The sequence below is a fragment of the Leuresthes tenuis genome, unplaced genomic scaffold (genome assembly GCF_036924035.1).
Source record: "Leuresthes tenuis unplaced genomic scaffold, fLeuTen1.0.hap1 SCAF_4, whole genome shotgun sequence".
In the NCBI taxonomy this organism is placed as follows: Eukaryota; Metazoa; Chordata; class Actinopteri; order Atheriniformes; family Atherinopsidae; genus Leuresthes; species Leuresthes tenuis.
The window spans coordinates 24,901,037-24,927,518 of record NW_027325358.1 but is presented as its reverse complement, the minus strand read 5'-3'; the positions used below and the strand labels follow the sequence as shown (position 1 = coordinate 24,927,518).

The 26,482-nt window shown below is 40.7% G+C and overlaps 2 protein-coding genes across 2 annotated transcripts; one reads left to right on the top strand and one right to left on the bottom strand.

The window, feature by feature from the left end:
* The first annotated feature begins 12,038 nt into the window (after positions 1–12,038).
* triobpa (TRIO and F-actin binding protein a) lies at positions 12,039–21,706 on the top strand. Its single transcript, XM_072383376.1, has 13 exons — positions 12,039–12,140; positions 12,218–12,295; positions 13,129–13,178; positions 14,892–14,960; positions 15,166–15,255; positions 15,419–15,513; positions 17,035–17,677; positions 17,986–18,220; positions 19,529–19,640; positions 19,787–19,946; positions 20,089–20,202; positions 21,140–21,226; positions 21,332–21,706. The coding sequence occupies exons 3-13, from the start codon at positions 13,152–13,154 to the stop codon at positions 21,476–21,478; spliced, it is 1,779 nt and encodes a 592-aa protein (XP_072239477.1). The 5' UTR covers positions 12,039–12,140; positions 12,218–12,295; positions 13,129–13,151; the 3' UTR covers positions 21,479–21,706.
* smdt1b (single-pass membrane protein with aspartate-rich tail 1b) lies at positions 21,619–23,198 on the bottom strand. Its single transcript, XM_072383377.1, has 3 exons — positions 22,999–23,198; positions 22,078–22,245; positions 21,619–21,872 (listed from the first exon to the last, which is right to left on the bottom strand). Exons 1-2 carry the CDS (start codon positions 23,158–23,160, stop codon positions 22,108–22,110), a joined length of 300 nt encoding a protein of 99 aa, XP_072239478.1. The 5' UTR covers positions 23,161–23,198; the 3' UTR covers positions 21,619–21,872; positions 22,078–22,107.
* Positions 23,199–26,482: the final 3,284 nt, after the last annotated feature.

Here is a 26,482-nt window from a genome sequence, read left to right as displayed (position 1 = left end):
CTTGGACTCACTAAAGCAGTTGTGTATGATTCGCTTTAAAAAAAAAAATCATCCCTAAAACCCAACAGATGTTTCTCTATACTTAGTTTTGGCCACAGATTGTACATAAAAGATGGCCAGTTAGGGGCTTCTCCACTGGTTGCAAAAGGTTCACACTGTATAAAACGCCTATCAGCCTGTTTACTCAATGCATTCTCCTTCCTATTTATACCAGCTGCATTGAGAGTAAAAGACAACAGGAAAGCTCCATTAAGTGCTGGCCATGACAGAATGACAGACACCTGACACCTAAGCAAGGGACTTGTTCAAATCCAGCATTCAAGTTTTTATTTTGACTTCCTTCACTCTCCAACTGTACTTTGATAGGCTTTGAAATCACTTGGTTGAAGTTAGGCTGTAAAAACACTTTCCACATTGCCATGTTGTACTGAGGCACAAACCTAAAGAAGTGACAATGAACACTTTTATTACTTCTGCAATTACCACTGTTTTGCATGTGGCAGCCATCTTGGGTTTTTGAGGGAGAGGCTGGTGACATTCCAACCTTTGTGGTAGTAAAGGGTGTTCTGGTTGATTTTTCGGACTACATACCAATTATAGAATAATGGTATCCATGAAGGTGATGGTGATAGTCACAACCACATCAATCACAAAAGATTATTGTTTGCAAACACAATTTTATGACTTCTTCAGCGAAAAGTTTGAGAAGGATGTCTGCTCTAATGTGGATACACTTGTACTTGTATTACGTGTACTTTATAGGATTAAGTATAAGTAAACTCAATAGGGAAACCACAATAGGCAACGTAAGGTCTAGTTCGTCAACTTATGGTTATAAATTAAACTTCTCACTCATTTAACATCAAATATTCTTCCAAATGTTTCAAATTAGGTCTTAAATATATCAGTTATTGGTTGTGGTATTATTGAATATCATCATTGCAATGAGGATTTCATGTCATGTCTTGCCAGATGAGGCTAGCTCATCAATGCCTTTTATCTCTACTCTTTGTGACTGCCCAGTCAAAGAAACCATCTGTGCAACAGCCCAACACCATCCCTATAAGACATCTGTTCAGGGGAGTTAGTGCTAAGTTTCACTTTCTAAGGATGGTGATATCTGATAGGACATACTCCACGTATTCAGCATGTAAGAACCAATGAAAGTTTGTTTTCTGACTAAAGACCCCAGTCTCTAATGCCTCTGTGATCAACCCGGGCCATTTACATCCTGGCATCATGACACAGAGCTTTCAGTTAAGGATCACCTTGTGGAAATTGTGGTGGAAGTTCCAGGATACAGGATGTCGTCTTCTAAGACATAAAATTTACCATCACAATATAACCTTGTTTGAATTTTTCTTCTAATGCATCATTGGATTACGTCACTGAGGTAAAAAGTTTTATTATATTGTATTAGATTTTTTCATGTGCATGTGACATACACACTTTATGAATGACTTCCTCTACATAAAGGTAACTCTATGCACAGGTGAAAAGTTATCAAATTAGTAGTGGTGTATGTTTCTGTTCCCTTCAACAGGACATTTGAGTAACTGTCCTCACAAACACCCATAAACAGATATTACATTATGACTGACATGGAGGTCCAGCCCGCAGATATCTGTTCACAGCAGTAACACAAAGTCATTTTTAAGTGCTATTCTTCTGCTTATATGCAATTCAAATACATAAATCTGAATAAGTCATCCATAATCCCTAAAAGCCTGACTAATAGTAACTAATAAGAATTCAATTGTTTTGATGATGGTTGTTATTATATAATGGTAATTCCTGTGCTTAGAACCCACAGACAGCCTCCTGGGAAATGACACAACACCAGTTTAATTTAAATCTGTCAATCAAAGGCTATTTTAGTGCTGAGGTGCCTGAGAATCCCCAGTCACATGCTGCAGTCAACAGGGCATGATCAACATGGCGCCTCCTGGTGAAGACCACTATTGCCGTCAGTTCCAGCCCAACACCTTTGATCTTTCCCGATGCAGTGCATGCCTGCGGCCAAATCACATGCACCTCAGCAGCACCACTGCAGCATATACGGAGGCAGAGCAACTGGGTGATCCACAGGAGTGGGTACGTGTATCACTCAAACTGTAGTTTTATTTTTATCTTCAGGGCATGTATTTTACAAACAAGGGCTATTCAAAATAAGTGAAAAAAGTTCTTTAATAAGAATGAAAAATTAAAGAAATTCACGAAGCGCCTCATTACCAAAAAAAAAAAAAACGTGAGCACATTACTCCAGTTCTGGCAACACTTCCCTGGCGAGCTCATTTAAGAGTTGATTTTAAAATTCTTCTTTTTTCGTTTCTAAATGTCTTCATGGCCTTACCCCACAGTATCTGTCTGATCTGCTTCAGCCATATGCTCCTTCACGTTCTCTCAGGTCAGCAGATCAGTTATTGTTAGTCGTCCCTAAAACAAAGAGAAAACTTAGAGAGGACCGTGCCTTCTCAGTCACTGTCCCAAAACTGTGGAATGAATAACCTTTACACATCAGGCAGGCTGACTCACTTAATGTTTTTAACTCCTCTCTTAAATCCCAGTTTTTGTCATCGGCTTTTAATTCAGTCTGAGTTGTTTTACTGTGACTTTTTATTATTAGTGTATTTATTTTTATGTTTTGATGTTTCACTTGTACTTTATAAATGTAGACAGCACTTTGGCCAACTGTGTTGTTTTAAAGCACTATATAAATAAAGTTGGATTGGATTGAATTGGATTACCAATGCCATTTTTAGTGTGAATAATTCCAAAAAAGGATTTGATATTCATGAGAGTGCTGCTCTGTTTCCACAAACAGTAAATCTAAACAACTCACTAGTACCATAATATGATAAAATATCCCAAATATTTCCAGAGATAAAAGTAATTCCTCAAGAAGAGTGCTGTTCATATTCCTCTTGTGGATGTCATTGCTGCATTCATTGGCATTTTGTTGTTTTCCTCTTTGAGACATTAGGTCTCTTTTCTGGTTCAGACAACTACTTCTTCTAATGAACTATAAACACTAGCAATGTAGCTACTACACAGCCCAGTTCATTCACTATGAACCAGTCTAATTCACAGTGTCTGATTCACACTTATTTTTTGTGGCTTTTCGAAAAATATGTTCAGATTTGCTTCACCAGTGAACTGAAACCTGGTGACTGTAGGGCAAGACGAAAGTACCATCTGGGAGCAACTCTCAAGTGATCACAAATTTTGTCATTTGATGAGCCCAGCGCTTCTGAGTCACTATGTAATTAAATAACATAGACTTCTGTAAACAAACACCTGGAATAACTGAAACAAAGATGTCAGAGAAAAGTTCCTCCCAAAACTATATTTTCTGTTGGTTCTATTTTTCAGTGGATTTTGATTGAATTTGAATGTGATGTTTTTAAACTCCAGGAGAGAATAACTTAAGGCTTCAATGTGACTGGCTTTATAGGTTTTGAAGCTCACAATCAGCTCAAGGCACATATGTGACTGTACAAACTCTGCTAAGATAAATACAGAGAATGTCAAGACCACATATCAGTGATGACAGATGCTGAAAATATGAGGAAAAGTATTTTTTACTGACTATATATCAGTGAATGATTAAGGTGTGATAAAAACACAAGTTGTATAGTGAGGTAATGATGCCAAACTGTAACACAATCACCAAAGTGAAACTACTGTGGAGGTGGGAGATGGATAACACAACGGCGTGACATTTGATTCTGTATCATTAATTAATGAAAGCTTGTTTTAGTCCTCTGGGAATGAGCTGCAATCCAATATGTCCACATAATGCAAACACACACCCTCAAACAGCACTGATCCGCTATAGTTAAAATACAGTAGAATATTGCCGAGAGTATTCTAATTAGTCTAAGTTATGATCCCAATTCAGACTTCATTCAAATAAGAAAGACAAAATTTGAAAATCTTTGAACCTTCATCTAGTTGAAAGATCAGGAGCTGAAAGGAGCAACGGAATTTCTCTCATCTGTGTGTTAATGAAAGGGAGAAGTGAAAGAGGTATCAAGATATTGACAAGAAAGGCTCTGAGTGGGCGGTTGTGTTAATGTAAAAGCACTAGAGCAATGAAATAATGATGAGCATGAGCAGAGACTAGCTTGAGTTACGTCCTGTGCAGTTTAAATGTACAAGCTCTGCTAGAGCAAACAGAAGAAAAGGTAGAAGGAGGACAGCTGCGCAGCCTTGATAGCAGATTTGGTGAAAAGACAAGCAAGTAGTCACAGTAAGTGAATAATGTCTTAATATTTAGAATTGGCTTGTTAGTTTGTGTTTGTATGGAAAGTTTGTGTTGCTGTGGGTTGTTTGTTCTTTAAGGTTTATGGGACAAAAGCCACCAGCCGGCATGTAAGTGCTGTGTTAAGGTTTTACCATGATCACAATTTGGTGTTAATGACTCTCCTCAAAAGCTATTCAAAAGTTATAATTCAAAATAAAATAGAAAACATGCTGTTCTGATAACAGAATAACGTATACATATATATATATATATATATATATACATATATACATATATAATTATATATGTATAATTTACAGAAGTAGTAAAATGCAATAAGAATGCAACAAATGTCTTGGTCACCAAAATTTCCAATATATCTCATCATTTTAATATAAATTCAATCATTGCTTGGTTTAAATAGCCTCATCTTGAATTATCCAACTATTGTCACACGTAATTTTGTGCTCCACAAACCAGAATGCTGATGATGATGATCGCGCCCTGTCTGAGGTGACCACAAGTGTCAGTAGTGATGACATCAGTGGTGGTTGGACCTATGAGTGGAGTCTGGTGCGCAGCCTGAGTCCTGAGTGGGAACTTGAGAACTGTGACACTGACATACAATCCAGGTGACTGTATCCTGTAACCTGATTTAAGAAACCACTTTTTACTAATAACTGGGCTATATCTGACAAAGCTGCTATGGACATTAGATTAATCATCAAACTATTAAGAACTTATAGGAAATAAGTAATTGCTGGAGAAAAAATCGTTGACAAACATTACCTGCTCAATAGATTTAAATTAGGTTTTATTTTCATGGAGCCTCTGCTGTCTGTACCTTGTACTGTCAACCTGTAAACGGTCTGTATGTTAAGCTAAGCTAACTGCCTGATGTGTGTCATTCAATGTGCTGCAGATTTGGGTTAAAAATATGATCCACTCAGTAGATGTAACCACATCAGCTACACTTTTCTAAGATTGACTGGTCCAAGCTATCTGTCAGTTCAGTGTTGTGCAGAAAATGATAATGGAGAGCTTGCAAATTTTTTTATGCCACAGTTTATTTTCTGAATAAGAGCAGAACATGTATTGCTTAGTCGACTTGCTGTAGCCAGCTCCTGTCACAGCTCACTACAAAAGAGCAAGAAGTAATTTTAGCAAAGAAGCTAGTAAGTCTGAAATCTTAGAAAGTGCATTTTGCTGCTATTTGAATAGTTAGGAGTGAAAATACGATAAACCCATTCGTTCCATGTCTACATATAATTTCCTTGACTCACAGTAGAACTATGTTCACACCGTACACATCCAGACATACTAACAGAAAATAACAATTTTACCGGTGAAATGTTCAGTAACCCACCTCAGGCACATCTCACAATAACTGGCAAAGTTTCAATGCATTTTATTTCTAATCGAGGACCCCTTTAAACCAATAACGCTCTATAGAGACATCAGTACCAAATAATAGCAAGGATGTAAGTACTATATAAATTCTATATAAATACTGGAAAATTATTCAATACAAATTTCTTTACACGGACAGAAATTTCCGTCTGATGAAATGCTTAAACTAAGAGATAAGTGAGACTGCTTAACAGCCAGAGAGGTGCCCGTAAGATTTGGTTTGGGTGAGTGGGTAAGGGGAGTCTGACTTCCAGTGAATGATAGAGAAGTTATTTGAGAAATTATTTGTGAAAAACCCACTTGTTGCAAAACAAATATCATGATTTACAGAGACTCAGAGATTACTTTATTTACCTAAATATGTTTATGTTTATGTATTTAGCAGATGCTTTTATCCAAAGTGACTTACAAATGAAGATTTAACAAGCTATATAAAGCTAACAATAAACTACATGATCCTTAACTAATAAACTATGTCAGAGGTGACAGAGTAGAGATAGGGTGTAGGCATAGAAAGAAGTGCAGAAAGATAAAGTGCAGAGATAGAGGGGGTAGGTAAGTGCAAGGTAAGTGCTAGGATAGGAAATGCTCTCTGAAGAGCTGGGTTTTCAAGAGCTTCTTGAAGATAGACAGGGACACCCCTGTTCTGGTAGTGCTCGGTGGGTCATTCCAGCATCGTGGGACGACACATGAAAAGAGTTTGGATTGTCTTAGGCGTGGTGTAGGCACTGCTAGACGACAATCCTGGGACGAACGGAGGGACCGAGTTGTGACATAAGCCTTTGCAAGAGCATTCAAGTAGATGGGAGCCGTTCCATTAAGCACTTTGTAGGCTAACATCAGTGACTTGAATTTGATGCGGGCGGCTAAGGGTAGCCACTGGAGTTCAATGAACAGAGGGGTGACGTGTGCTCTTTTAGGCTTTAGGCTTTAGGCTTTTAGGCTTTTAGGCTTTAGGCAATGCTTGTAGTTGCATTGATAGTTTTTGATTCAGTTGTCTTCTACCTTCTCCAGCTCTCCCAATCAGTGGGACTGCTCAGAGAGGAGCAGATCTCCCAGCACAGGGAGGCTCTGTGCATCTCAAAGAGAAATGACTCGACTGGACCCATCGCCACCCCGAGATACTGAAAGCTCCTGGATGGATGAAAGGAGGGGTAGAGACAGGTCCCACCGGGCCTCAGGTTAGCTACAAACCCACTACATCCTTAAATCTGTGACATCTTTTATGCAAAACCAAATAATTGTCATCCATGATGTTTCTGTTCAAGGCTACAAATTAAAACAATGATCACAGGCTTGTATGATTTTCAGAGTCCAGGGGAGACGGGGGAAAAGAAAGTGGCTACTTCTCCCCAGACAGACGAGGTGATGGTGTGCCGCAGATGGAGGAGGCCAACAAACGTGCGTATCGTTACTACGAGAAGGGCCGTCCTCTCCCAAGCAACTATGTTCCTGAGCCTAAAGCCTGCGTACCTTACAGGAACGTCAGCCTCGGACTGCCTTCCCAGAGAAGAAACCCAGAGACATACATGCAGGAAACTTGGAGAAGTGAATCCCCACAGAGGTACACGTACCACTCCAACTTTAGACGAGGTGCTGACTCACAGACAAATTCTCCAACACGTAACAGCTCCTTAAGTCCAGACCGCTACAAGCTGACTGAATCTCCTGTGGGACCACGGAGGGGGAGCTCCCTCTGCAGGAATCAGCTGCAGACTCATGTTTCATCTCACAGCTCCTCTCAGCATCCATCTCCGGGTCCGTCATGTCGCACATCAGGCAGGTCCAGTCCATCCCGCAGGAAGGGGTCCACATCCTCTCGTACTGCATCACCCTCTAGAGCTACCCATGTTCACAGACACACAGACTCTCTCCTCTCACAGAGTAGGGAACATAAAGTTAAAAACTGTTGCAGGCGAGAGTCAGGAAGTCAATCACAAGCTTCAAATAAGCACAGTTTGGATTCTGACAAACTGTACAGAAATCTTGAGTCTATATCCCGTCGTGGCTCCTCAGCAATACAGCAAAACTCATATGATGGATCTCGAGTATCGCCTCGTACCAGAACAGCCTTGAGCAGTTTGGCCAACACTCAAGCTCACAACAGTCGTGAAATATCACCATCCAGGACCGGCAACAGTTCTCACAGCCACACCTTACAAAGGGAGCCTGACTCCAGGGACAGCAGACTGAGTCATTCTCAAGGCTCTTGGCAGGGGTCTTCACACTCTTTACTCAGTCTCCCACAATCACATGATTCCTCTTGCTCAAGAAGGGGTGCAGACTCTCGGGTCCTTGGTGGCTCACTGTCGCACATTGCGGTCACAGATACTGATAGGGCCAATGAAGGAAACTATAAGCTCAGCACTGACAGAAGCAGGAGCAACATGAGGCGAGGCATGGAGGCCTTGTTGATGTCTGAACCAAAAAAGACTGCAGCAGAACTTGAGGAGGTACGTGTATTAGGTGTAATGTAGGTAACTTTGAATTGGCCTGAAATTTCTTGATTATAATTTATGGGATAAATTGTCCAACCTCCACCAACACGTGGGCCGAAAACTCGATGTGCCGATCCCTGACGATGTAAAGTGGCTCGAGGGACGTGGAATGTCACCTCACTGGTGTGTGAGGTGGAGTGGTACCAACTAGATATAGTTGGGCTCAACTCCACCCACAGCGTTGGCTCTGGAACCAACCTCCTGAAGAAGAGAGGCATCAGGCAGGTTTGGGGATACTCACAAGCCCTCTGCTGAATGCCTCTGCATTAGAGTTCTCCCCGGTAGTTCTCACTTGGGGATTGCGTTGTTCTTCTGGGGGACTTCAATGCCTGTGTTGGCAATGATGAAGTGACCGGGAGAAGCGTGATTGGGATGAATCCCAACCCCCTCCCTGATCTAAACGCGAGTGGTGTCTTGTTTTTGGACTTCTGTGCTAGACATGGATTGTCCATTCGGTATCATTGTTACCAGGCTAACCTTAGGCCAAAGATCGACGATCGACTTTGTAGTCGTGTCGTCAGACCTGAGACCTGCGAGGGCTTTAGCTCGCGCCTTCGGGAGAATTTCTCTCACATACTGAGGAAGGTTGGGGAAATGGAATCTGAATGGACCATGTTCAGGGCCTCTGTTGCAGATGCTGCCTCCAAGAGTTGTGGCTTAAGGGTTGTCGTTGCCTGTCGTGGCGGTAATCGGAGGACCTGCTGGTGGACGACAGTGGTGAGGGAAGCTGAAAAAGGAGGCCTTTTGGACTTGGTTGTATCAGGGGTCACCTGAAGCAGCTGACAGGTACTGAGCTTCTAAAAGGGCTGCAGCATTGGTGGTTGCTGAAGCTAAAACTCGGGTGTGGGAGGAATTTGGGGGGAGACTATGAAGAAGGACTTTTGTTTGGACTCAAGGGTGTACTGGCAAACAGTTTGAAGGCTCAGAAGGGGAAAGCAGGGGCCTTCCCAGGTTGTGCTTGGCCTGGGTGGAGAACTGCTGACCTGAAATGAGGATATTGTTGAATGGTAGAAGGAGCACTTTGAGGATCTCCTTATTCTGGCTTACAAGTACACCATTGAGGAGGCTGAGTCTGAGGACTTGGGAGAAGAGTCATCAATTACGTTGGTGAAAGTCGTTACTTGTGATCATCAAAAAGCTGCCACGCAGCTGGGGGTGGACAAGATTTGCCCTGAGATGCTAAAGGCTCTGGACATGGGGGGGCTGTCTTAGCTGACACGCCTTTCCAGTGTCGCATGGAGGTATTAGTCAATGCCTATGGAGTGGCAGACCGTGGTGATGATTCCCATTTTTAAGAGAGGGACTGGAGAGTGTGTTCCAACTACAGGGGGGTCACATTACTCAGCCTACAACTCAGAAAATTTACTTCAGGGTGTTGGAGAGAAGGCTCCGACTGATTGTCAAACCTGGGGTTCAGGAGGAGCAGTGTGGCTTTTGCCCAGATATTTACCCTGGCAGTTACTTAGGGGATCATGGGACTTTGACAATCCAGTTTATGTGTGTTTTGTAGACTTGGAAAAGGCTTACAACTCTGTTTCCCAAGGGATTCAGTGGGGGGTACTGAGATAGTATGGGGTACCAGAAATCGCTTTTACGAGCTATCCAGTCCCTGTTTAACCAAAGCAAGAGCTGTATCCACATTCTTGGCATTAAGTCAAACTTATTTGCACTTGAAGTTGAAGTTGAACTCCGCCAGGGCTGCCCCTTGTCACTGATCCTGTTTGTGATTTTCATGGCTGGGATCTCAAGGCATAGAGGAGAGCGTCTGATTTGGGAACCTCAGGGTCGCATCTCTGCTTTTTGCAGATGATGTGGTTCTGTTGGCTTTTTTAAGCCAGGACCTTCACTGCGCACTGGAGCGGTTCATAGAGTGTGAAGGGATGAAGGTCAGCTCTTCCAAATCCGAGGCCACGAGATTGTGGATACAAGCAGCTCAAATGGGGAGCTCGAAGTAGAGCTACAGCTTCTCCGCATCAAAAGACTGTGGTGGTTCAGGCATCTGGTTAGGATGCCTCCTGGTCGTCTCCCTTTAGAGGTTTTCCCAGCATGTCCTACTAGGAGGAGCCCCGGGGCAGACCCAGGACTCGTTTGAGGGATTATTTGTCCCTACTGGCCTGGGAAGGCCTCGGGATTCCCCAGGAGAAGCTGGAGAGTGTTGCTGGGGAGAGAGATGTCTGGATATCTCTCCTGGACCTGTTGCCTTTGCAACCCGATCTCGGATAAGCAGATGGATGGATGGATGGATGGATGGATGGATCACAAGTGAAGCTATTTGAAACAGCATTCCAGTTTTTTTTCTTTACAAAATGCCATGTCTTTGACTCAAATAAGTTTTTTAAAGTTTTTTTTCTCTTTAATTTGTTTCCATAAGATGACAATGCAGTTCACAATAGAAAGAATAACATGAAGCAATATTAGATATTCATCATAACAGAGGAAAATTTTAAGGTTTTACAGATAAACAGCACATCAGGTGTTACACTGTATCATGATATATTTAACAAAAACTGGACCAGAATAAAGAGTGTGAAAAATGAAATACACCCTGTGATTCAGTAAAAGAACTGTGTAAAACCACCTATTATCATCAATAACTTGAAGTAATCGTTAAATCAGTTTCTCACATTTTGTGGTAGATATTTTTAACCCTTTGTTCTTTATTATGTTGCTTTGCTTTGTTGAGGTTTGCAAACATTTGTTCATACATAGCTCTCTTAAAGTTACGCCAAATAATTTTAGGTTGAGATTTGGACTTGGACCGAACCACTGTATCGCCTTGATTCTTTGTTTTTTTCATCCACTCTGTTGTAGGATTGCTGCTGTGTTTGACATCATAGTCCCATTACATGACCCAGTTTCTGCCAAGCTTTAGCTATTGGTCAGATAGTCTCGCATTTGACTCTTTAGTAGAATCCTTTAATATACAGAGGACTTCACAACTTAATAACTGCATGGAGTTCAGGTCCTGTGGCTGCAAAACAAGCCCAAATCATCACCCCCTCCTTCATTATACTCCTCCTAGATTATGAAGTTTTTGTTTGTTTGTTTTTGGGGCATATACATATATTTCTTTTAAATATCCATCCAGAACTTTTTTTTCTAACTTCATTTTCATTACAAACGTTCTTTGATATTGGTTCTGTTTTGGGTTTTTTAACCTCCTTTCCATGGGTAGTTTAATCTGAGATGAACTGGCCTGTAACGGTGGCTCCACAAAGCAAATTTCTTATATTATTGAAAAATAATTTAATTTAAAAAAACAAAAAAGAAAACAGAATAATTAAAGAATGAATGAAAAATTTATTGAATTACTACTGACATTTCATGTCTCACTGTCATAAGACAAGGATGTCCTCTTTTTGTGAGAAAAAAGCTTTCAAATCTCACTCTGGACTTGCAAAGCTGCTACTTTTACTCTTACGATTTATATTTTGGATTTGGATTGTGAAATCATGTAACATTTTAATACATTTTTAAAAATGTATCCAAGGTGGGGATGACCATGGAGGATTATATCATGCTGGCTGATATACCGAAGATCCAGGTGGAGTCAGAAGAAGAGTTTCAAGGACTGAGATGGCGAAACCAGAGTCCCAGTCCATGCAGGGACCACAGACCCAGGACATACAGGTTGGTGGTATAAGATGGTGGAGTTTCTCTACATCTGCAACCATCTATCAACCGGGTCGGTTGATATGACCATGAGTCATTTTCTGTGTTATGGCAAAAAGAAAAGGAATTAAGCTCCTCGGGTTTCTGCAGAGGTAGATGAAAATTCAGCAAAAAAAAAAAAGCTATGTTTACCTACTGTACCTAATGACTGTCTCTGAAGGTATCATGATGAAACAGACATGTACAGCTCAAGACTCGAGTCAGAGGAGAGGGGGAGGGGCAGAGAGAGGGGGAGAGACAGACGTGAGAAATGTCGGGACTCTGAGAACGGACGATTATCTCGAAGACAGTCAACAGCTTCTCTTCATACCCTGGTAAGATGCAATAGCTGCAGTTGTAGTAATCATAAAAGCTGAAACCGATGACAGAGATCCTTCTTATTCTACTAAAGACCTCAGATGAACAAAGTGGGAAACACAGATCTTTAAGGGAGAAGGGGCGAGCTCCTGCTGAGAACCTGCAGACACAGGTGAGCACACCCTTGTTACTTCCTGCATCTGTGTGAATCACAAGTGTTTGAAAGAAAATGGGTCTTCTGTACATTCACTCTTATGTAGCTTGTTGCATCTCTTTTCCCTGGACTATTCTCTCACTGAAGCTCCATTACTTTGCTCTCTGTTTCAGGACAGCATGTGCACATGATTTATTATCTTTATTAATAGCATCAAAGATAGCAGGTATCTTGCAGTTTCCGTGCTTCTTTATCATGTTGAAAACTGCTGACTTACTGTACAATATAAACTGGTGGATGACAACGAACACAAAACAAAATTCTGCCATGACGATGCAGAAAAGCTTTAAGTGGGTCAAAAACCTTTCAGCCTTTCTGTCCATAATGAAAAACATTGTGTGTGATCACACTTTTGTGACTTCCTCTTTCGACTTCAAGTCATGGTCGGTCGTTTCTCTCAATGTTTCTTTTTCTTTCTCCATCCCACATTACTAATATCGGATCCAACGTCATATCTGGTGAGTATTTTATGTTACCCTAACATGCTTTCAAGAGATTCTGATAATGTTTCACCGGTTCCTCTTTCTCCTCCAGCGATGTTCACGGTTTCGCAGGAACTACACTTCTTCCTGTTATATGTTCCCACTGCAAGATGTTTCCCATGCTTCATACACAACTCTTTTGTCCATCTTTCCATGCATGCTTCTGAAAGATGTTGTTTTCTTGAAAAAAGGGAGACACGTTTGTCTGCTGCTGACAGTTTCCGCTTCCTTTAGTTTCACAATCAAATGTGAGACACAAACCACAGAAGAACGCTTTCAAACTACTTGGCTTTATTACTTTAAATGTAGATGGTGTTACTTGGAAGGGGTGGATGTCTAAACTGGATGAACGAGGCAAGGTAAATGGCTGTTGCTGAGTGTTTTTTCTAAGATATTTTGAAAAAGAGGTTACTGTCATTTTTTATTGCTAATTCCTGTTGTAACCACAGTTTCAGACTCTGACAGACAGACCAAACCCAAAGGGCACAAGATGCCATGTAAACATGCTTAAGCTCTGATGAACGTCTGGATTTTTTTGGCTAAATATAGTCTGATTTCAGGCTATATTTTTCAAATCCCATTTCTGGAAAAGTTGGAAGGTTTTCAAAAATTGTAGTTCGAGCATTAGTTTGAGCATTTATGGACCCGACACGGATATGAAGGAAGTTATTTTCAGTGTCTTCACTGACCAAGCTCATTGTAATTTTATTGTATCTAGAATTTCATACGGTTAACTAACTCAAAAAGCTGGTTTAGAGGTATTTTTACCGTTGTGTTCTATCACCACACTGATCACATTTTGATCATTTGGAGGGTGAGGTAACTAAATGTTGGAATCTGATGAATCTGTGTCCTTTCTTTCTGAATACAAGATTTCCACTGCTCAGCAGTCTGTGGATGTTTTTGTCTGATTTTCCTCTAAATAACCCTTCACCCTGGCCTATAACATCAACATTCCACCATAGACCTCTGCATCAGCTGTCCCCTCATGCATATGCAAGTCATCCATGTCATTCCTGAGAGGAGCTCATGCCCAGAGAACTCTGCTGCGTTTCTGCACAGAGCTGATATATGTCTTCCTTCCTCAGTAATATGATATTATTTCAGGATGTGACAAGGGTTTTCCTGTATTTCTGGGCTTATGTGGCCACACTGAACATGGTTACATGATGGTTTATCAAGCAGTGTCGCCTGGGAGCTCAAAGGTCAGATCCAACAGTATTTTCATTTTTACATAATCGATATAAACGATATTAACTGATTGATGATTCTCTGATGGAATTTGGCATAAAATGGTTAGGCAGACCCATCTTTGCTTGGAAAAACCAAAGCTTTTGGTGGATGCCCCTTTTATACCTCATCCTGACACCCTCATCTGTCACCAGTTATTTGCTGATTTATACTCTTACTTTTACATTCTGTAAGCTTGTCTATCTTTCTTTGCCTCACTCCCAATTTTTTTTTAATGCGTTGTAAACATCAAAGTATAGATTTGTACAAATTTTCCAAATATAATCAAGTTGGTCATTGAAGGCACTAAAAGTAATTTAATTAACTTATGTCAGTTAAACAAAGCTATTAAACAAATTAGATTTAAATTTTTTGTTGCATTTAAGAAAAGTTCTCATCATTAAAACAGAGAAAACCTGTTAATATTTCACTGCACTCCCAAGCCTTTTGGTTAACCTGTAAAGAATGACATTCCACAGGATTTATCTGATCTGAAATGGTTGTGATCAGACGATCCACGTGACGTTCACTCCTCAAACAAAAACACGCATTTTATTCTAATGTGAAAAAAACCTATGCATGCAATTCGTGTATAAATGCATGTAAATCATTTTTCTTATTTCATCATGTGGTGAAGGCTTAGTGATAGAGTTTAATCCCCATGCAGATCAGTGTTGTGTCATCACTCTCAATATGAAAACATAGATGGTAGATTTCAATTAAAATATATGCCTCTGCAAGCCAGCAGACTGCTAAATATTTTTTATACAGTATGTCAAATTGCTCACCGACAACATGACTCGATTACCAAGTCACTACAATGTTTGCTGTATTTTCCTCAGTGGAAGAAGCACTGGTTTGTTCTTGGTGACACTTCGCTGAGGTACTACAGAGACTCAGAGGCCGGGGAGGTACGACCCGATGTGTTAAAGAATCAAAAGCTATTTCTTATCTCTTTTCACTGCCATATACAGTAAATCGTTTTTCTTTTTTTTATTCCTTGCTTTTGTTACCACCATGCGATTTCATTAGTTTTCTACAATTTGCATTTGAGGAACATTTGTTTGAGTTGCAGCCTTTTTGGACTAAAATTGAGTTCTTCTCGCCTTGCTGCAGTCAGATGATTTGGACGGAGAGATTGATTTGACATCCTGTGTGCGTGTGTCAGACTGCGACATCGAGAAGAACTATGGCCTTCAAATACAAGTATGCATATATATATATATCCTCTTTTGCTCATGTTTTGCAGAATACCACCAGACAGATGGGCAGTGAGTCAAACCACCTTCTTCCTGTGTTCGTAGACAGACCGTACTTGTTATAACTAGTTCCTGTTTAACTTCATTGTGCGTCTCTTGATATCTTCCAGACAGAAACAGCAGCACTTACTCTATCTGCAATAACATCCAGAATTCGGCGGAACTGGGTAAAGTTACTCAAGCAGGCAATCCAGAACAACAAACTGTGAGTTTGGCTTTATACATAGAGACAGTTATGGATAGAAATATTTGAATCTTTTACATAAGTGTTAGCAAATGGCACCCAGCAGAGATACTCAGATGTAGTTCTTAAATTTGAAATGTTACCCAAAGAAAAGCATGCAAGTATTATCCTCAGAAAAGTACCTTAAGTACTCCATGAGGATAGACTTACACTGTATGTAAAATCTAAGCATTAAGTATGCCCTCTAATTTGAAGTATTGTAAAAGTAAAATTCTACAACTGGTGCAATTAGGGATGCACCAGTTGTAAAATTCTGGGCTGATACCTTTTAATGCCAGGGAAGCCGATGAGATCTGCATTATAAATATTGACTGAACAGTTTTAAAGTATTTCATCACACTATCTGTGAATATCTGTGATACTGTGTTTGAAGTGAATAAAAATGTATTTCAAAAAAATCTTTTAATATAACTTTAAGATCAAAGGTTATTTGTAAAAAAAAACAAAACATCAACAAATAAATCAATGAAGAAAACCGTTTCCAATTCATTTATCCATCCATTTTCTATACCGTCAGTCCGTTAATCGGGTAACGAGTGGGCTGGAGCCGATCCCAGCAGTCATCGGGCGAAAGGCGGGGCAAAAACAAAATTTTATGTAAATAAATGTTGTCAGTTTCAGTTAAGACAACAAAACTAGGACTCACCAGATAGATATTTGCCTCAGCCTTCAGTTGATGTTAACCTAATTACCGATATGTAAATTGCAGTGAACAAGCTGAATATTAGGCTGATGTATTTGTGCATCCCTACTTGTAATACATCACTTAAGCACTTAATACTGCTGGGATACTGTTTACTATTATCATATCACTATTGTTGTTCAAAAAGTATGACCATTGCAGTTGAAAAACTTGTTGGTTGGGACATATTGGGTTCATATTTATATCGAAGTCAGTCAGTTAGTTTCAAACTGCAAATCTGTTAAGATTTATTGAAAAACAAAATTATAATGCATATGATGGACACTCTGACAGTATAGCCATATGTTTTGTGTTTTGAGTGTCACTATTGCTTGTTTAAAGGCAAAAGATGGTCGATTGAAGGTTGAAAAGAAAAAGTTACGAGATATAAAAAAAAGACAGGCTGATGAAGACATGGAAATGAAGCAAGGTCCAAATAAGGTCCAAAAAAGTAATGGGACTTAAGGTCCAGGAAGGCCTGGGCTGTGACTGAACCTTTGAAAATGACTTGAAAATTAACACCAGGTGTATGATGTAGACAGGAAATGTATCGCTCCTCTTAATCAAACTAAGAATTCAAATGTATTAAATGATGTAATAATATTTCTCATGGGAGACACAACTTATAGCTTGTAGGTTACAATGTTTACAAAAATCATTTATCTAATACCACAAGCAAGTGCTCACCAGACCTGAACACTTCTCTGATTTGGTGGTCTGCCTTCAGCGAGCCCCCTTTCTTGTCTTTCTTCAGATGTGTAATCCTACTCTCCTCTATATATTCCCCATTCTCACTTTAGCCAATCAGAATACAGCAGCGAGAAAGAGAACCTCCTCTCCCGGAGACCGTCGCCATGCCAACCGCCTGCTCATTTCACCTGCAAGGGCTCCGGCTATGAACCTGCCACTTCCAGCTACACCACCACAGTTGCAAACTCTAACCAGGAAGGCCACCGCCACCAAAGTGTAGACGGAGACCTTGGTGCAGACCTGCCTCCGGTCAGTCAGAGAGAAGAAGGGGAGGGCTGGGACCGTGAGCAAGCAAAGCGACTGGAGGAGAGGAACAAGTGGTTTGAGGAGGGGGTCCCTCTCAGTGAGATGGGCAGCAGATGGGAATCCATGGAGCTGAAAAAGGGGAGTGTACCTGTCCCTGTTATTGAAGCTCTGGACTCGGAGGTCAACAAGAAGTGGACAGAATTTGAGACTTTATCTTTTAGGGACTTAAGTGCTCAGACTCTTATTGGAGCCCAGGGTTATCAGTCAGGGACTCCACAGGCATCAGAGTCTCTAGTTAGTTCACAAACTTATAACTCAAGTCCTGGAGATGCTGAACAGTCTGGCATTGGTTTACAGACTTGTGTGTCAGACTCAAAGGAGGCCCTCGATTCATTAAACAGTGCCCAAATCTTCCAAACTATTACAGCGGACACTCTTCAAAATGAGGTAAGTCAGACCAAATCCCAGTTTCCCCTATTGGCTCTGCCCCTTGGCCCTGCCCTTCCATTTTGTAGAGGTAAGGTGGTCACTTTCTTTCAAAGAATAGTAGTCATCAAATAATTTAACCAGGATTGTGGGGGGGGGGTCTAGATGAAATGGCGCCCCTTACCTCTGCAAAGTGGAGGGCCAGAGTAATTAAAAAAAGTTTAAAAAGCCTACATTGTTATGTTTTCTTTCTGCAATATGTGAATGTTCACATGTGATGTCTTCCCAACATTTCCTCCTCATATTGTCTGTGCAAAACTATCTTCCAGGCTGTCTCTCTTAGAAAGCAAGTAGAGAGCATCAAGAAGGAGCGTGCAGCAATGGGAATCGAGGTGGACAGCCCATGTGGCCCAGAGGCACCCTGTAGAGCCAGGCTCGAAGCCATGGAAATAGCCCATAGGAGAGCACTGCAGGAGCTGCAGGACAAACATGCCAGGGAGATAAAGGAGCTGGTGGAGGAGAGAGACCGGATGCTGCAGGATGAGAGCCAATCAGCAGCTAAAGGTAAGCAGAGAAGTATAACCCCCCAAAAAAGTGAGTCTGTGCAAAAGGTAACTTAACACAATCTGCAAACATTTTTTATCCTCAACAGAGCATGGAAAACATGTCAAATGTTGAAAGTAAGACATTTTACTATCCTGAAAAATATTGGCTCATCTTGGATTTGAGTTGTCTGATATTTCGTCTGATATAGGATCCTAGATGCTCAACAGTCCTGGGTCTTTTTGCTTTTCATGAAGCACCAAATGTTTTCAGTTGCTGAACTGCAGTCAGGTCAGTACACCACTTGGTCTGTTCTACTTTGAAGCCAAGCTGTTGTAATAGATGCAGTATGCGGTTTAGGTCTGCCTTGCTGAAACATGCAAGACCTTGCCTGAAAAACACGCTGTCTGGATGCTTCAAAACCTGTGCATTTCTCTCAGCTCTAATGGTGCCTTTCTAGATGTGCAAGTTAGCAGTTCCATAGAGACGCAAGATTTTGTTCTGAGCGGTGATGACAAGCCGGATGGTCGATCTTCTCTTCAGTCTGGAGGATGCGATGATTTCCAAAAGAAATTTCAATTTGGGTAACCGCAGAACATTTTTCCCCTTTGTCTCGGTTAACTTCAATTACCTTTAGCCCAGAGAAGATAGCAGCATATCACTCGACAGAGCTTTAACCTGCATTTGTGGATGGCCTGGTGTACTGTGTTCACAGATAATGATTTCTGTGAGTGCTTCTGAGCCCATGCAGTGATTTCCATGACAGAATCGTGCCTGAGAGCATGAAGATCACGAGCGTCAAAGATTGATTTTCAGGATTTGGGGCCAAATCTGGAGATTATGGGAATATTCTGTGTAACGTAGCGTAGATTATGGAATATTCAAAGCCTTCAACAATTTGCAGATGTAGTTTCCTGCAGATTGCCGACCCTCTGCTCATCTTTACGTCTGCGAGACCCTGCCTCTCTATAGTTCTCTTTCTATATCCAGTCATGTGACTGAGCTGTTGCCAACATCCCCCTTCAGCTGTTTATTATTAGTACCACTTATTTTTCCAGCCTTTTGTTGCTTTTTTGTTTGTTTTAAAGTTGAAATGTGTTCACGTCCCCATATTCAACATGAGCTAATATCTTTAATGAAACAGTAAAATGTCTCACCCTCAACAATTGAATTTTGTTTTATGTTCTATTGAGAATAAGATATCGGTTTATGAGATTATTGTATTCTGTCTTTATTTACATTTTACATGTGTCGTATTTTTCGGAATTGGGGTTGCACTATCAAACCTTTTGGAATGGTGTTAACTAATAAACTATATGTTCATTGAAGCTATGGAAGCACTTAAAGCAGCTCACAGGGAGGAGCTGGAGAGGGAGATGGAGAAGGCCAGGGGTATGCGTGAGGTAGCAGCATGCATGGATTCTTCATTCAAAGGCCACATGTAAGTTTATTATAGGCCCTGTTATCATGCTGATGGCAGGCATTTCCTCACAGGCTCTTGCTGCAGGCTCGAGATGTTCTCCACTCTACAATGATCACATGCATGAGTGCAGTTCACTCCAGAACTTGTGTGTTTGTTTGCGTCAGGCCTCAGGCAGATGCTTTACGCAGCGAGCTAGATGTGCTGTCAGAACGCTACACTCAGAAGTGCCTGGAGCTGAACTGCACCGAGAAGAGCGGCAAGAGCCGAGAGACCGAGCTGGACCGCAAGCAGCGAGAGCTGGAGCAGCTCCAAAGAGAGAACCAGGTTTCTGAACATATCTTGATAGATTCTGTTTCGATATTAAACTGCAAGGTCACAGCTTGAAGGACATTTATATCTAAGGTCAAAATGTTTCTTTGTAACATAATGAGAGCTAAAAATCTGTTTTTTTCTGCTTTATTTTTAGGAGCTTAAGAACAAACTGGCTGAAGAGATAAGTCGAATGCGTTATTTCATCACAGGCCAGAGGTCAGATGTGCTATCCCTTGGAACCACTGAGTGCACGAGTTCAGATTTAGAGGTACTGAAAAAAAAAAGAGAAAAGTAGGTGCAAAGCACAATGACGCCCCAACCTCTCACCGCATCACAGCCAGGCTTTATCCCACTTGTAATATTAACTTTACGCTGTGGGACTCTTATGTAAAACAAATGGGACAAAGCAGTTTAACCATTTTGTCCTGTGTTCCCAGTAATGTCTCCCTGAGGCAGCATATTCACCTGCTTCCTGTTTTTCTCTTATGGCCTTATTTGCATGAAGCGTCCATGGCCAGAGGCTTCATGTTGAAGCATATGCTGCCACCTACTGGGGAAATTACAGCGCATGTTTCTCCTCTTGCACACATCTATTGGGGGCATTTATATTCTGAAGTCTTTAACTTTCCAATAAAAGTAAGCTGAAAGAATTTGTTAGTTAATTGAGACAAGGTGACCAAAAGAAAGTTAACTGGCACTTTTTTATTAAACAATTGTTTTTATTCTCACTCGACATTCTCAAACGAGGGAATTTGCAGCTTCTAAGTCTGACATTATTGGTTTTAGGACTTTTGGTCCAACAAACCCATTTGCAAAAGTTAACTTGGCTTCTAAAGTATTTTGTTTGAGTTTCATTTTTTTTTTTCATTTGTATTCTCTCTTCTGATGTTTCTGTATCTGTCGGTAAGGTTACACAAAAGTGATCAAATTTGACTAAACCTGGTGATGAGGAGGAGCAAGGGTGAAGAATCCATCCAAATTTGTTTTACTTTAAAAGTGGCTATGGCAGGAGATGCAGAGATTGCCCTTCTAGTTTTTCTAAATATCTCATGGTCCAAAACAATGTAATTTTAACACTGGCAAACATGCAACGAGGCAAAGGAATTCTATGACATGACGGGCAAATGAACTGATCTTGGAAAAATAAGAAGTCGGTCGCAGTCTGCATCTTTTTGAAACTAGAGATGAAAAATTGTGTCTTACAGACGCTGTTAAGGGCAAAGGAAAATGAGGTTCAGTATCTTAAAAAAGAAATCAGCTGTCTCCATGACAAAGTGCAATCTCTTACCAAGGTACGTCTGTCTTATTTGTCGACTTTGCATCATGCAGACGATAAAAATAAGTACAACTTCAAACGTTTATGCTTGTCCGTGATTTCCTGTTTATCTTTGCTTCAGGAGAAAGAAGAAGCTTACGAGCGTTATAAGGAGGCCTACGTAGAGCTGAGTGACACGAGGGGTCGGAGCCAGCTGGAGTTGGGCTCCCTCAACGAACACTTGAGACTGACCAATGCTGCACTTCAGGAAGGAGCGAGACAAACCTAACGAGTGCAACGCTTAAAATCTACTAAGAGGAATAAAGCCAGCCAGCCAATACAGGGCATTTACTAAATACAATTATATCACAATAACATGATGTCATGACTGTTGAAATAAAATAAAATAAAATTGAAAAAAAACAACTGTTTTCCATGTGTAATAGATTCTGTTTATTGAGCTGACACACATACAAACATGCAAACAAGAGTGAAGGCATCGGTCGTAGTTCTGATAGCCTCACATGATATGAGATTCTGAAAAACAGGATAAATATCAGAGGAGAGGAAGGAGATGGGTGGAGGTAGAGGATGCTTTAGGAAGTCAAAGTGCCCCATCTTCCCCATCTTCCTCAACTTCCTTGAGCCTGCTGGTATTCTTGCGGTGGATATTGCAAAGGATCCTGTGGATAGAAGTTTGTAAAAGCCATCTGTTAGCAGCTTTCGTCACAGCAGACCTGCTACAGACTACACCCTTTAACGCGTTAAGACCTGATGTTACATGCAAGTGTGCCTGAACACACCCTTTACACAGAAAAAGATTGCGTATGAAAGGGCCAACCAATAATGTCTCAACAGTATTTAAGGTGTGGCTAAAGGACACAATACCTTTAGCTTTTATTATGCTGCGAGCTCAGCTCAATCATCGTCATCATCGTCTTCAGGAACAAAGATGTCGTGCTCCTCCAAGAGAGCGGCAAAGTTCTTGCTTATCAAAGTTCCCACGTAGAGGAAAGGCACCACCACTGCTGTCATGCGGATGAGACCAAAAGCAGTCTGCAAAAATCAACCGTCATGTGAAGTTATGGCTAAACAAGTGGCTCCACTTCAGTTTGCAGTAAAGTGTTTTGGTCTAGAGTTCTGATTATGTGCAAATACTTCTGCCAATAGTGTTGCACCAGACAGAAGAATATCTAAAAGTTGTACACACAACACAAATATGCAGAGAGGTTACCCAGCCTGTGCTCTTTCAAAGTGTCCTGGATAACATATTCTAAACAGTCTATGGTCTTTACTTTTGACCCAAGTGCTCTTTTACCCTTCTGTTTCTGTTAAACGGAAGTGTCAGTGATAAGGTAGTGACTGTGACTTTAATTTGAGGAATGTTATTAGCCTAATATCGCTTTATTGTTTTAAAATTTACTTGCTTTGCAGTGACATGAGCATATGTCCATCGTTAGCCCGATTCGTTTAGATATATGCTGCCTGAAAAAAAAATAAAAATAAATGTTTGCCAAAATATGATATTTTGTTCAAATATTGCTCCACCCCAAAATAACTTACTCAAGGCCCAAGGTTCACATCGCCTTCTCTTATAAATCAATAAATGTACTCATATTTACAAAATGAGGGGTAATTACTTCCTGTAAGTGCCTCTAGGTTTGCGAAACACTCCGTTGATTGGCTGACATGACAACGCTACTGCATATACTGCCGTTCTATTCGCCAATACTGGTGTCCATTAGAGTAAGTACCGCCCAATGCTTCTTGTCCGGTTTCTCTCTATAACCAAGAAAGAAAAGCACTCACTTTATCTGGTTTTGGAAGGATTGCTCCGGACGGTGTGGACACCACGTTTCTGCTTTGAGTTGTCCTTGATATGGCAGATGTTTTCAAGCCAGGGTTACGGCTCATTATGCCCGTATTCCTGGTTGAAAGTCGCAGAGGGAGCCGCAGCAGACTCGTCGCCATTTTTTTCCAGACGCAGTGGGACGGTTCTGTATTGGGCTGGGTTGACTTTATGGGCGTGACTCGCAGTTTGACAGAAAACCACACCAACAGTTATGAGTCACTTTGAGGCTTCTGTGGAAATACCACGAATTTATCGCCATGGCCATGATTTGGAACAGGACTACACACCGTCTTTTATATGTATCTTATGTGTTGTGTTTTTTTTTTTTATGTCAGTGAACTGCATTCACTAGAAAAAACAATGTAATCATGAAAAACATAGTTATATACTTTTTACAAGCAACGTGGATTAATATATTTAACATTGATCTTGATGTTTGTTAAATTGTTTTTTAAATAATATAAGTTATGTTGAGTTGTCTGAAAGTGTAGCTTAAAACCAAAATCCTGGCATTTCAATACACTTAAAATATGGTGACTTTAATTAGTTATTAATAGTAATACTCAGTCCAGAAACACCAATGTGCACAATTATTCCCATTTGCTATTGATAAAACCCTGCCCATTATTAAAGAAAAAATAGTGGAAATATAGTGGAAAAAATACAAAAGGAAGGGTTTTAACTTTACCTTTTAATTAAAGCCAGTATTACGTTTAGCTACTTTCGGCCATTTATTAGATGCTGTTATCCAAAGCAACCGACAGGTGAGGAACAGCATGCAAGCCTGTGAACGGTAAGCAACCCTGGCATATGCGTAAAGCATTAAAAGTAAGAGCAGACTTGATGTGTTAGGAGGTGTTTCTGGAAGAGATACGTCTTCAAGAGATTCCTGAAGGCAGAGCAAGAAGCCACATCTCTGATAGCATGTGGTAGCTTGTTCCAGCACTGTGGAACCCCAAATAGAACAGTCAGGATTGAGAATACTTTGTGCCTTGGGATGACTTTCCTATGAGGAACACAGTTGTTGAGAAGATGTATAAGCCTGTATGGCTGAGATTAGCTAGCTGGATGCACAAGCAGCTATCTAAATCACACTCTAGCCATTATGTAAGCAGAGTTTGGGACTTGACTTTAATTTAGGCAACCATGGGTGGCCAGTGGGGTTCAATGTGTAGTTGTGCAACATGTGCCCCTTTTGGTGATGTAACACCAGACAAGCTGCTCCATTCTGGACTATATATAAATATTTAGAAGAGCGTCACTGTAGTCAAGGTGAGCAATAAGCATGGCCTGTGCTAAGAGCCGGGTGGCCCATTAGATCAGACACAGCATGATTAGCTATGTAAACATTCTATTTTTTTTTTTATATTAAAAAGATAATCAAAATGCAACAAAAATGTAATTTCACAGAAAAATAACCCAGACTGATACATTACATGGCAGCAAAGGAGACAGATTGTGTCATTTTTTCACAAGCTGACAGTTTCCTGGAGTCTAAAAATGAAGTGTCTTTGAATTTCTTTGGGTCAAAATAAAACATAGACAGCACAACAGCATTTTCACATTTCATCCATTAATATACACCTCTATGTAAGTGGATAATTTGAGGGAAAGGGGCCCACTCAAGTCCACTCCACCCCTCTCCACCTATAGATCTCTTTTGAAATCAAAACCATCTCTTCTGAGATCTGTAGTACTCAATAGCCCTCAGCTGTTGCTTATTATGCTATGAGAGAACATGTAGTAAAAAGCCTGAGAACTCAGACCACACACCAAACTAATACAACAATACTTGACTGGTAATGTTATTCTGGTAATACCTACCTATCCTTGCCTTTTCTGCAGTTAGACCTTGTACAGCTGGTAGGCTGATCCCTCTTTTAGGAACAGTCTCAAGTCACGTTTAACTTACCGAGTTATTAGAGCATACAGCACCATTGAGAACTCGTGTTGCAATTCTTCCGGAACATATCAACTCCATAAACTATGCACTTCACTGTTGCTCCATTCCTCAGTGAAGTTTTTAGTCGCTAATATTAAGGACTGTTGCTTAAATGGTTAATGTTTCACCAATGTTTGTTTTTGAAACTGAAGTTATCGGTGCAGTACTGATACATTATTTCACAAAGGTGATATTGGAATTTCCAACTTTTCCAACTTTCCAAGAAGTTAAACTTTCTTGTCGGAATATAGGACTTTAAACAAAGTACTGGTAGAGCTTTATTAGCTCATTTATTTCTTCATTTAACTTAAATATAAAACCAGCAAAGAGATTTTATGTTAATAGCAAAGCAAAAAAGCAATAATAAGAGTTTTAACTTCCCACTTTCGAGGTACCATAAATGCAGCATCATCTCAAGTTGAAGTTAGGTGGAGATACAGACGGAGGAGGATGGATGACCCTGTAAAGTGATGTACTTTTTCCCTGTAGAACTGAATGGCTCACTTAATAACATATTTTCCAATATTGGGGGAGTTTTTTATTTAGCAGTGACTTTAGACACCCAATTGTATGCTTTTCGAGCACTGAAAATAAAGGATTTTTGTGGAGTTTGCTCCCGTGCATGCGTGGGTTCTCCTCCTTCTGTCCAAAAATAAGCATGTTAGGTTAATTGGTGACTCTAAAATTGTCCTTAGGAGTGAGTGTGAGCGTGTGTGTGGTTGTGGTTGTGGTTGTTTGTCTCGTTTGTCTCTGTGTAGCCCTGTGATGGACTGGTGACCTATCCAGCGTGTACCCCGCCTCTCACCCAATGACCACTGGAATAGGGTCCAGCCCCTCCCCCCCCGTGACTCGACTGATGGATTAAGCGGGTATAGAAAATGGATGGATGGTTTTAAAGTCCCATACAGACTACCTATTAGTTCAGCTGTGCTGAAGCTTCTTATTCATAGGAATGTAATCAGTTTACAGAACTCTGCAGCGGCGTGAATAACAGAGATGTTTCTTTAAAGTCTCTCATTATAAGCTTTTGTGTTGTTCTTGAGTTCCTCATCTTAATTTTCTGTTTGTTTTTTTGTTTTTTTTCTGAATGGAGATTGATCCAGGTGCATGTGTTGTCTGAGCACTTGGTCTGCACAGCTACAAATATTCAGGCTACATGAGTAGATAATGAAATTTACATCACACAAGCCTTGTGGCTGAGTGGAAACTGGGAATTCCCTTGGGGCTGGTTGAACTATTGTGCAGAGGGCCCAGACCAAACCCATCTGAAGGGCATTCACAATTTCAACAGGATCCAGGTGGCTGATGGTTTCTCCAGAGGCCAGCCAAATAAATAACAATGAGTGAGTGTGTTGTACCAGTCATTTGCATAGACTGGCTTAAGATAGATGGATACTTTACTGAAGCTGCAGTCAGAGAAACTATTTAACAATGTGAAACCAAAAGAAAATGACTGCAATCAAAATTCTTATTCAACTCATTAATCTTTTCTGTTGCGA